Below are 12080 nucleotides of genomic sequence, written 5' to 3' on the forward strand. Positions count from 1 at the left end.
ACGATTCCAGACGATGAATAAGGGTCTTATCTAGAGAAACGATCGCTAATTTAAAAAATAAATTAAAAAGTTTAAGTTTTATAAGCACAAATGCTCGCCTTGCTCTGTTCTGTGATGCGCGTTCGTTACTCTCCTGAGATGCGCATTCGTGACCTTGTATTTCTTTGAAATGGCCGATGGTTTCGCTAGATAAGCCCCTTATTCATCGTCTGGTGTCGTTTAAAGCCCTTTGAAGCTGCACTGAAACTCTCATTTGGACCTTTTGAACCATTTGGTCCCCATTGAAGTCCATTATATGGAGAAAATCATGGAATGTTTTCATCAAAAACCTTAATTTCTGTTCAACTGAAGAAAGAAAGACATGGACATCTTGGATGACATGGGGGCGAGTAAATTATACTCCTTTAAGACTACAATGTGGCCATAGAATTTTATTCTGTTTTTCAGAAGTTGCATCTGAAGTGGCATTTAGATGCAGTTACACCGACAGCTTGATGGTCTTGATGGATGGTGATTCTGGGGTGAATTATGACCTGGACATGTTCCTGTGAGGTAAATCTTGTTTAATAGTTTTATTGTTTCCTTACATCATAGCCAGGTAGTTCCTGAAGAAATGGCGCAGATGCCCAAACTGCAGGAGTCTCTCCTTGTTTTCAGACACACTTTTGCCAAGCTCTTCCCAGGAATGAAGAGTGTTCTGAATCTCAGATCCTACAGCGTTCATCCTTTCCGGACAAACATCTGACAAACGGCTCGCCAGACTCGTCATGGCCTCGACCTCCTCCTTTAAGAGCCCGTATTCAGCCTGGAGACAGAAAAGACCCCCGTGTGTGAGTTCAGAATGCTATTCAACCTGTGCTATTTAGGCAGTATAAACCCTAAAAGGAACCATATGCTTTACATATGCAATGCTGGCATCCCTGACAGTGTTTCTGAATGTAATTAAAGGCTTAATAAGAATCAAGTGTTTCAGATCTGCGCCTGCAAAACAGAGATTGTCAGATGCCTTATGCATGAGCGTCAAACTATTTTAGGATGAGCCATTAGGTCATTTCTTGCGCTTTGGGGCTTCCAGACAGATGTGTGTGTTTGTGCTATGCACACTATTGAGGTTGCATTGAAAAGCACCCCACAATGCACAATGCAGTCACAAATGAATCCACTGACACATACAAATGCACATCATAAATGCCAAAACACTCACACAATGGAGTCCAGTGTGGATAATGAAGTCATGTGTGGGCTCACTGACTTCATTAACATCTATTGAACGAAGCAAGGGTCTGAGTGCATGTCAAACTTCAACCACAACAGGAAACAGATTCTAGAAACAATGTGCTAAAACAAAAGGGAGAAAGCCATTTCCATCCGATTAACACACTGCGAGGTCACCGAGTCCCGGTAAACAAGATGCTTCCTGTTCTCAAGAGCGCGTTCGGTTGTAAGTGCTTTCGGTGTGTTATGGTTTGGCAAAAACACTTGGTTGCTGTCTGGAATGATTTTTGTCGAAAAATAAACAGCACCACAAAAAGGTGAATCTCTGACACGAAGACATATTCAGGTCACATTTCACCACAAAAATATGCATGAATAAAACAGCTCAATTTTTAAGATCATTTTTTTTTTCATCGTGATGTAATAATATTTTTATAATAATATAATTTATATTTGTGTATGACGATACTAAACTGTGTTATTAACTCTATGCAAGTTCCATGTCTCATATCACCCATAGTCTATTTGGTCTCACATAATACAATTTCAACTCAATGCCATTGTGATAATAATAATAGAAATAATAAATCTAAAAGATGATAATTTTCATGATAATTGAGTACAATTTTTTTAAGTATAAAAAAGTATATATATATATATATATATATATATATACAGTATATATATATATATATATATACACACAAGTATAAAAATATTTTTAATGCCATCACGATTTGATATAAGTATATATTAGTATAAAAAAGTGGTTTTTATTTTATTTAACGTCCCCCTGTGGTGTAAATCAAGCTTTTAATGTTGTTTATGTGTCTATATAGTGTTTTTAATATGCTTTAAGACAAACCATGTGTAAATTCATAAGTGGACAGCATTGCTGAGTATTTTCTGTTTAAAACTGCAGTGAACCAACGTCACACACTACCTTGTAACCAATCAGATCAACATGTGATCGCCAACCAGTGGATCTCTGAGCTGAGTGAGTGAGTGGAGGCGGGGATCATTTGCATATTCATAGAACTGCGTATACTAAACGAGGCAAAGGTGTAGATTTAAGAATTTTGTTAAGGAAAAAACGCATAAATATCATCAAATGTCATTTTGGTGTTCAAATGTGAGTTTTAAGGGATAAAATGATTGAAATTAAAAGAAAAATTTGAAAATTTAAAATTAAACTGTATAGTATTATTTTGCATTAAGTAAAAAATGATAAATGAGTGGCAGATTATTATTATTATTTTTTTTTTTTGCATTACAGGAAAAAGAATATGAGGCAAAAATGAACGAAATGACTCGAAAAAAGATTCGTTCAATTTGCTGAACGAGACTCAAAGATCCGAATCAGTAAAATGATCTGAACTTCCCACTACTAGTGAGATTTCCCCTAAACTCTTTTGCTTTGCAACATGTTTCTCTGGAAGTCCTGCATTAATGTTCAGAGTCGCCGTACCTCCAGCTGGTCCTGGTACTCCTGCAGGACATCCAGACCACATCGATCCGGCTCACACCTCACAGCCATCTCACTCTCCATCTCTAGCACATCTATGGCCAGTTCAGCACAGCGCTGCACACACTGCTCCACGCGCACACACACCATGGCATGCTGGGAAACGAGGAGGAGATGAAAAGTACCGTGAAGAATAAACGCTTATGCTTGTGCAAAATGCCAGGTCTGCCTAAACACAAACATTAAAAAGTTGATCTGATATAATTGATTCCCGATTCTACACACCCTGGTGAGCAGTTCCTGGATGCTCTGGTCATGTGACTGCGAACGGCCCCGCTCTCGCGCTGTATCATTGAGCATCTCCACGGCTTCTCTGAGCTCCTTTACAGGGTTTCCGAAGGCTTCCATCAGGGGCTCATCATGTTCGTTCCCCTGTAAACCCAGAAGAGACGGCCCAGAGTCCAGTTCACTGCACAGCGGCTGCAGGAGAACAGAAGGATAAAGAATAAGACTTCTGCTGGAACAGCTAGGAAATTTCATATAACCGATATTTGAAAGTCAATAACCGATATTTGAAAGTCGATTACTGATGTTTGAAAGTCAATAACCGATGTTTGAAAGTCGATAACCGATGTTTGAAAGTCGATAACCGATGTTTGAAAGTCGATAACTGATGTTTAAAAGTCGATAACTGATGTTTGAAAGTCGATAACCGATGTTTGAAAGTCAATAACTGATGTTTGAAAGTCGATAACCGATATTTGAAAGTCGATAACCGATATTTGGCAGTCGATAACCGATGTTTGAAAGTCGATAACCGATGTTTGAAAGTCAATAACCGATATTTGAAAGTCAATAACCGATATTTGAAAGTCGATAACCGATGTTTGAAAGTCAATAACCGATGTTTGAAAGTCGATAACTGATGTTTGAAAGGCGATAACCGATATTTGAAAGTCAATAACCGATATTTGGCAGTCGATAACCGATGTTTGAAAGTCGATAACCGATATTTGAAAGTCAATAACCGATATTTGGCAGTCGATAACCGATGTTTGAAAGTCGATAACCGATATTTGAAAGTCAATAACCGATATTTGAAAGTCGATAACCGATGTTTGAAATTCGATAACCGATGTTTGAAAGTAGATAACCGATGTTTGAAAGTCAATAACCGATATTTGAAAGTCAATAACCGATATTTGAAAGTCGATAACTGATATTTGAAAGTCGATAACCGATGTTTGAAAGTCGATAACCGATGTTTGAAAGCCGATAACCGATGTTTGAAAGTCAATAACCGATATTTGAAAGTCGCTAACCGATATTTGAAAGTCGATAACCGATATTTGAAAGTCGATAACCGATATTTGAAAGGTCGATAACCGATATTTGAAAGTCAATAACCGATATTTGAAAGGTCGATAGCCGATATTTAAAAGGCAATAACCTATATTTGAAAGTTCGATAACCGATATTTAAAAGGCAATAACCGCTGATTGATCTAAATACAAATTTTTATAGAATTTTTGATAGCCTGATTACAATTATAAGTAGTATAACTCATCATTTTACGTAGCCTATATGATAGGCTTCCAATCATATTTCAAGCAATTCAAATCCATCATGGCGAACATCTGAAGTGTCTCAGCTGAAGGAAATAATCCATTATTTATCGGCTTTAATATATTGGCCAAATAATTTTTGTATGTGGCCGATAACAATAATATTAAAAATGAAGTTTTGTAGATTTATCGCTTCCGATAGGTGGCCGAAAAATTATTTTTCAATGGGAAGGTAATGGGTTTGATTCCTAGTGTATGCATGAACTGATCAAATGTACACCTCATAAGTCGCTTTGGATAAAAGCGTCTGCCAATTGCACAAGTGTACGTGAATTGGGAAAAACTCGAACCTGTCCCACGGTGCTGTAGTGACTTTCCTCAAGCTCCACCTTCTCCAGGAACTCGGTGAGCATCCGCGTGTCCTTCAGCTCGGAGCTCTGTTGGGTCAGTGCCATTTGCACACTGCTGAACCTGAAAGAAATACTGATATTCATGCGTGTTTTTCCATATACAGCTGAAACTCGAATAATTAGAATATTGTGCAAGAGTTCATTTATTTCAGTAATTCAACTTAAAAGGTGAAACTAATATATTATATAGACTCATTACATGCAAAGTGAGATATTTAGAGCCTTTATTTGTTATAATATTGATGATTATGGCTTACAGCTTATGAAAACCCCAAATTCAAAATTAGAATACTGTGAAAAGGTTTTCATGCCATAATCAGCAAAATTATAACAAATAAAGGCTTGAAATATCTCACTTTGCATGCAATGAGTCTATATAATATATTAGTTTCACCTTTTAAGTGGAATTACTGAAATAAATGAACTTTTGCACGATATTCTAATTTTATAACTTGTATGAAAGTGAAAGAAAAGACTTGCGCTGCCGGCACTACGGCGATCTGTCACGTCACATTTAATGCCATTTATTGTTTGAATTTCATGATAAAATGGACAGAATGGAGTATCAGAACCAGAGTAAGCAACATGTGTCCTGGACTGACAGCACATACTTCTTCTCCACGTCCTTCAGTCGAGCTGGAAGCAGCTGAGAGTGAAGATGTCTCTGTTTGCTCAGATGATGGACTTCATGCCTGAGCTTGTGCAGCTCCAGTCCTCGGGCCTCCAGCTCCTGCTCCAGCTGACCGGTCTCTTGCTCTGCCACGCTCACAGACTCGGGGTCTCCAGCCAGAGACGCCTGTGTGATGGACAGCTCCACCGCCTCTAACCAGGCCTCCAGACTGGCCAACGCCTGCAGCATCCGCACCACCTGACCAACACAACCAATAATTCAAATTCCTTTGTATAGCGTGTTTCACAATACACACCATTTAAAACCAACTTTATGCCTGGTTCAGATTACACTATTTTTTTTTGGTCAAATTACGTGATTTTGACTCCTAAAATCAGACTACACGTTGCTTCCTTGATCAGTCATCACATGCCATCTTTAACAGCAAGCGTGATGTCAGAAGGCAAAACTAGTAGCAAGTGACTTCCGGAAACGAACGTAAACCAACAATGAATGAAGCAGTGGTCGATAACCGATGTTTGAAAGTCGATAACCGATGTTTGAAAGTCCATAACCGATATTTGAAAGTCCATAACGATATTGGAAAGTCGATAACCGATGTTTGAAAGTCGATAACTGATGTTTGAAAGTCCATAACCGATATTTGAAAGTCCATAACGATATTGGAAAGTCGAAAACCGATGTTTGAAAGTCCATAACTGATATTTGAAAGTCGATAACCGATATTTGAAAGTCGATAACCGATGTTTGAAAGTCGATAACCGATGTTTGAAAGTCCATAACTGATATTTGAAAGTCGATAACCGATATTTGAAAGTCGATAACCGATGTTTGAAAGTCGATAACTGATGTTTGAAAGTCGATAACCGATGTTTGAAAGTCGATAACCGATATTTGAAAGTCGATAACCGATGTTTGAAAGTCGATAACCGATATTTGAAAGTTGATAACCGATATTTGAAAGTCGATAACCGATATTTGAGAGTCGATACCCGATGTTTGAAAGTCGATAACCGATATTTGAAAGTTGATAAATGATATTTGAAAGACGATAGCCGATATTTGAAAGTCGATAACCGATGTTTGAAAGTCGATAACCGACGTTTGAAAGTCGATAACCGATGTTTGAAAGTCGATAACCCATATTTGAAAGTCGATAACCGACGTTTGAAAGTCGATAACCGATGTTTGAAAGTCGATAACTGATGTTTGAAAGTCGTTAACCGATATTTGAAAGTCGATAACCGATGTTTGAAAGTCGATAACCGATATTTGAAAGTCGATAACCGATATTTGAGAGTCGATAACCGATATTTGCGAGTCGATAACCGATGTTTGAAAGTCGATAACCGATATTTGAGAGTCGATAACCGATATTTGCGAGTCGATAACCGATGTTTGAAAGTCGATACCGACATTTGAGAGTTGATAACTGATATTTGAAAGTCGATGACCGATATTTGAAAGTCGATAACCGATATTTGAAAGTCGATAACCGATGTTTGAAAGTCGATAACCGATATTTGAAAGTCGATAACTGATATTTGAAAGGTCGATAACCGATATTTAAAAGGCAATAACCGATATTTGAAAGATCGATAACCGATATTTTAAAGTGTGTCAGATTACGCGATTTTGACTCCTAAAATCAGACTACACGTTGCTTCCTTGATCAGTCATCACATGCCATCTTTAACAGCACGCGTGATGTCATCGAGAAGGCGAAACTAGTAGTGGGTGACTTCCGGAAACGAACGTACACCAACAATGGATGAAGCAGTGGTCGAAGCAGTGAGTGTTATATTGGCTGTCCCGTGTAAAGTCAAAAAATAAAGAAAACCCGACAATGGACGCGTTCCTGGATTGCTCGAAGAGGACAGTATGGGCTGTCAATCCTCCAAAGAGAACTTGAGGTAAAATATTGTTTTCTTATATATTTTTATTTTTAGTTTTAACGTTAGCACCATCGTCTCTTTCGTTTCGCCATTTTTGACAGTTGTGTACGGAAAAGCTCCTGTGCTCCTATTGGTCAACCTCATACATGTGACGGAACCGTCGTGGACGACCGTTACAAAAATGAAACATGCTAGTCTTTTTGTTGTGAAGCCGTGAAGCATCGTAGGTTGTCGCCCACTATGACACACTATACGAGATGATACGATCGAATCTTTTCATAAAACACTCATAAGGCAGAGCACACTTATGCTGTATTGTTTTGTGTGATACAATATTCCACACAGGTTACACTGATTTTATACTTCAAACTGAAGGGATATACGTACATACTGCATACATTTGCCAAAATATGGTCATTTTGCATTTTAAATCATTGCAAAAGACCAGGGGCGCAACTACCCAGTTTCAGAGGGGTATGCAGCAACAATTTCAGCGCCCTACCCCCCAATACATAAAATGAAATGTATTGGCTGAAAAGCACGTCGGACCAGCGGGAATCCCCCGGTAGTCCCGATGGCCACAGAGATATAGATAGCCTATTTCTGGATGTCACATTTTAAATCCTACCTGTTGGCTTTCAGCAATGCATGCAGTTATTTAGCTGCTGTCGCATCAATTGACATGCCATCTCCTTTTCTCTCTTTCTTTTTCTATTTTTAGCCCCACAGCATTTTGTTTTATCCATCTTTTTCGACGACAACTAACTACTCGTACCTGCTCGCTCAGAGCTCACGGCGCCCCCGCCCGCTCGCGATATTACCCGCCCCCTTCTCCATGAGGGCGCCTACTCTAGCCTGGCTGTTAGTCCTCTTAAATTTTATATAACATTGAAGGAATGCAGAAATGATTTAGAAACGCACAACGGCAGCTACATATAGAAATACAATATAGTATATATAATTTTTTATTTTTTTTTACCATCGCTTTGGCGCCCCCCATTGTGCTGCGCCCCTATGCGCCGCATATAGCGCATACCCACTTTTTGCGCCACTGCAAAAGACACTGACAGGTTATGATGTTATGGTTTGTCAAGGTGTCATAAAGACATCTCAAACAATGTCATATTTGCATTAAAAATGTCATAATTGAGCGAATGACACTTAACGACAGTTGCCATAAACATACATAAACCCTCCCTCATATTCAGAACATTTGTCATGTCGGGATTATGTCAAGTGTTACCCAATAGTGCATACTACTTTCATTCAAAAACAGACAGCATGTCATTCCAAACATTCAAAGACACGATATTTGTACCCTGCAGTTGAGTTCCTCTGAGACCTTCAGGACCAGTCCGTTCCTCTCATGTCTTCTCTTCAGCTCGTCCCACAGGACCTCCAGCTGACTCAGAAACTCCTGGATCTTGACGCTGCCCGGATGCTGAGCCCTCACCAGACCGTGACCCTCCTGACGGAAACAAACGCTCTTACTAATAAGACAACTGAGCGTTTCCTGTGAGCGCTCCATCATCTCCTCATGCTATAGTCAATCTAACCCTATACTGATACGATAATTGGTGTAAAAGCTAATATTTTCACTATTGGCCAATAACCCATGACCATCACTGACACACACACTGCGCTCACCTTCTTGACCAGCTCTATCCTGGCTGTGTTGGACAGGATCTCTTGCTCCAGTGAAGCCTGGCGTCTCTTGGCCGCGTCAAAACCGTTCGGTCCGACCAAACTGCACATTTGAGTGGCCATCGCAACGCTGTCTTTGAGCCAGGAGAGAGTCTGTGGAAAACATGGAGAATATGAACACATGACACTGAAAGCTGATTACTTATTATATACACTCTTCCTCACAGAGAACAGAAGACGCAATTTTATTGATTCAATGATTCCAATAGTTGGACATTAGCATGTTGCTAAGCTAACAACACAATCATAAGACACAGCACACATATAATATAAATTTACCACTAGAACAACCATTTTTAAATGTACTTTATATTTCCTTATAATTAATTCTAATTATTACAATTGCTAAAAATCTTTATTTTATCATATTTATCAGTAAAATAAAAAACAGATAATATTAATTAAATAATTTATTTAATTAAGTCTTATTTCTAAGTGACATTTCTAATTTATTTGTTTATCAGTATAAGAGTGAAATAAAAATAATAATAATAAATTCTAATTATATTTCTTTCTAAACTAATTTTATTCTAATTAATAATCATTATAATAACAATAATACTATTAAACTAAGTATAATTTAATTTTTTATAATAATTTAATTAACTTTAAAATTAATTATCAATTTGTCATTGATATTTTCCATTTATTTTCATTATGATTAATGACTTATTACAATTGCAACTTATTACAATTAATGACTTATTACAAAAAAATAAAAATCTTTATTTTATCATATTTATCAGTAAAATTAAAATGTGATAATATTGTTACTTTTAATTATATATATATATATATATATATATATATATATATTATACATATACACACATTGATATGAATTTAATTAAATATATATTTTAAAAATATATATTATATAAATATAATTTGTTTATGAATTAAATAATTAATTTTATTAAGTCTTATTTCTAATTGACATATCTAATTTATTTGTTTATCAGTATAATAGAAATTTTATAATATTGTTAATTTAAATTAAATGTCTTATATGTACTGTATATATAAAACTTACTTAATATTTAATTACTATGAATAAAAATAATTGTATTAAATTAAGTATTTTAATAATAGTAACTTGTGTCATAATTAATAAACATTAAATGTGACAATTATATTGCTTTTATTTAATTTATCAGTATATTTTTTTAACAATATATAAAACATATTGATTTATAATTAATATTATGAGTTTATTAATATGGATGAATTTCCTGCTTGATTCCTCCACTGTGAGGCCAAGTGCACACTAATGCTTATGTCTGACCGGTTTCAGCAGGACCGAGGCGTCACAATCCATGGAAAATAGGAAGACATATTTCCAAGAGAGAATAAATCCATATTTAGACCTGGCTGACCTCTGAACCGCTGGCTACGAGCGCCAGACTGGGTTCAGAACCCGCTGACTGGGTCTTCAAGCCAGAACAATTCCTGGAAGTCACACACACACACACCCGCGGAGACCGACACCGGTGTCAAACAAACACACAATCCTCAACCAATTAGCAAAAACCCATCCATCAACCTTTCAAGAGTTTATTTAGGTGGAATCCAAACTCCCAGTTAAACCGCAGTGAAAGCAGGTTTGCTGATGTCGGCTGGAAGAGCTTCCCTCTTCTGTCCGATTGGACACAGTTGGTGTTTTCGAAGCATAAACGATTGTGTAAGGATTGTGTAATGGACCAGTAATAAATGGGCACCTTGTCTGCAGAAACGGTGAACTTCTGGAGTTGCGTGTGGAGCGGTGGGTGGCCGGTGGACTCGGGCCTCGGCGCGTTCCCGCTGTAAAGTCAAACACAGGACCTCTATTTAACATGCTTCTCTAATTTGAGTGCAAAAATGTTTCCGAAGAGAAAACCCCAATGCTAAATGTCACCTTTCAGTGGCTGTCTGGAGTTTGAGCATGATATGAGCTGGGATCTCCACGCCGTCTGAAGGCTGCCCGAAGCGCTCGCCGTCTCTCACACCCTGTGAAGTCAAGTCAGCTTGATTTATATAGTGCTTTAAGGATTAGTTCACCCAAAAATGAAAATGATGTCATTAATGATTCTGCCTCATGTCGTTGTAAGACCTTAGGGTTAGTTACAATGTCTTGAAACATCGAAAATACATTCTGGTCCAGAAATAACAAAAACTTTATTCAGCATTGTATTGTGTTCCGGTTCTGACGTGTGTCTGGTGCGTCCGTGTATTCGGGTTTATATAAAATGTTTTATTATATTGTATATCTATTTTATATTTTACAAAATGTTTTACTCTAAAATTGCAAGAAAATCTAAAGTATAAACAAGTTGTGTTCCAAATTTGAGGTTGATATCTCAAAAAATGAGCTTTCAGTCAGATTTTGTTTGGGTGCAGTACCAAACTTTTTCACTAGGTGACATCCGAGCTCCCTTCCTGCCCATATAAGGGTGTTTCCATGTATGGTTTGAGTGATCCAAACCTTACATTTCCATAATTGTCATACAATTTATGAGGTAAACACCCTATTCAGAAGTAGTATGGGCAGTTTGGCAGTATATGATTTGAATTCAATCTCTAACAAACACGTAAAAGACATGAGGAAAGCATTATAGCTCTCCACCGCATCACAAATGGAGAATCTATCATTTTTTTCATTCATATTTTTGAGGAAATGTTAAACAAAATTATATAAAGGATGTCAACTTTTGAACTCTTGGCATTAACACAAACTTATGTTACTAACAATCTTTCATGATTATTCATGCTCATCGCTATTTCAAAATAAAGCTCAAAACACGCTTTATTAGTATGAAAATATTCTTGATGTAAATTAATATATTACTGCTCCTCTATTATTTATTTAGAAAATTAGTCACAAAACTACGGAGGCGTATTGCATTCACTTGAAGAAAAAAAAAATCTACTCTGTTTTTCTGAATTAACGAGTTAATGTTTCATGAGAAAAAAACATTTGCTCTGTTTTTCTGAATTAATGAGTTATTTTTAATGAGAAAAAAACATTTTTTCTCTGTTTTTCTGAATTAACGAGTTAATTTCTCATGGATTTTTTTTTTTTTGCTCTTTTTTTCGGAATTAACGAGTTAATTCAGAAAAACAGAGCAAAAACTTTTTTCTCACGAAAAATTAACTCATTAATTCAGAAAAACAGAGCAATTTTTTTTCTCATGAAAAATTAACTCGTTAATTCAGAAA

The 12080-nt window shown here is 36.8% G+C and overlaps 1 protein-coding gene across 5 annotated transcripts in view; it reads right to left on the reverse strand.

Annotated features, from left to right (window-relative positions):
- Positions 1 to 12080, reverse strand: part of mymx (myomixer) — a 67268-nt gene that overhangs the window by 22886 nt on the left and 32302 nt on the right. For all 5 annotated transcript variants that reach the window (XM_089116741.1, XM_039659340.2, XM_039659339.2 and 2 more), the window contains 9 exons: positions 10780 to 10871; positions 10604 to 10685; positions 8829 to 8978; positions 8500 to 8649; positions 5267 to 5523; positions 4596 to 4716; positions 2966 to 3160; positions 2684 to 2836; positions 588 to 805 (listed from right to left, as the gene is read on the reverse strand). In XM_089116741.1, coding sequence (XP_088972867.1) covers positions 588 to 805; positions 2684 to 2836; positions 2966 to 3160; positions 4596 to 4716; positions 5267 to 5523; positions 8500 to 8649; positions 8829 to 8978; positions 10604 to 10685; positions 10780 to 10871 — 1418 coding nt within the window. The remainder of the gene's footprint in view (positions 1 to 587; positions 806 to 2683; positions 2837 to 2965; positions 3161 to 4595; positions 4717 to 5266; positions 5524 to 8499; positions 8650 to 8828; positions 8979 to 10603; positions 10686 to 10779; positions 10872 to 12080) is intronic.

This window comes from Pimephales promelas, chromosome 11 (assembly GCF_988280905.1).
Source record: "Pimephales promelas chromosome 11, fPimPro1.hap1.1, whole genome shotgun sequence".
Lineage (NCBI taxonomy): Eukaryota > Metazoa > Chordata > Actinopteri > Cypriniformes > Leuciscidae > Pimephales > Pimephales promelas.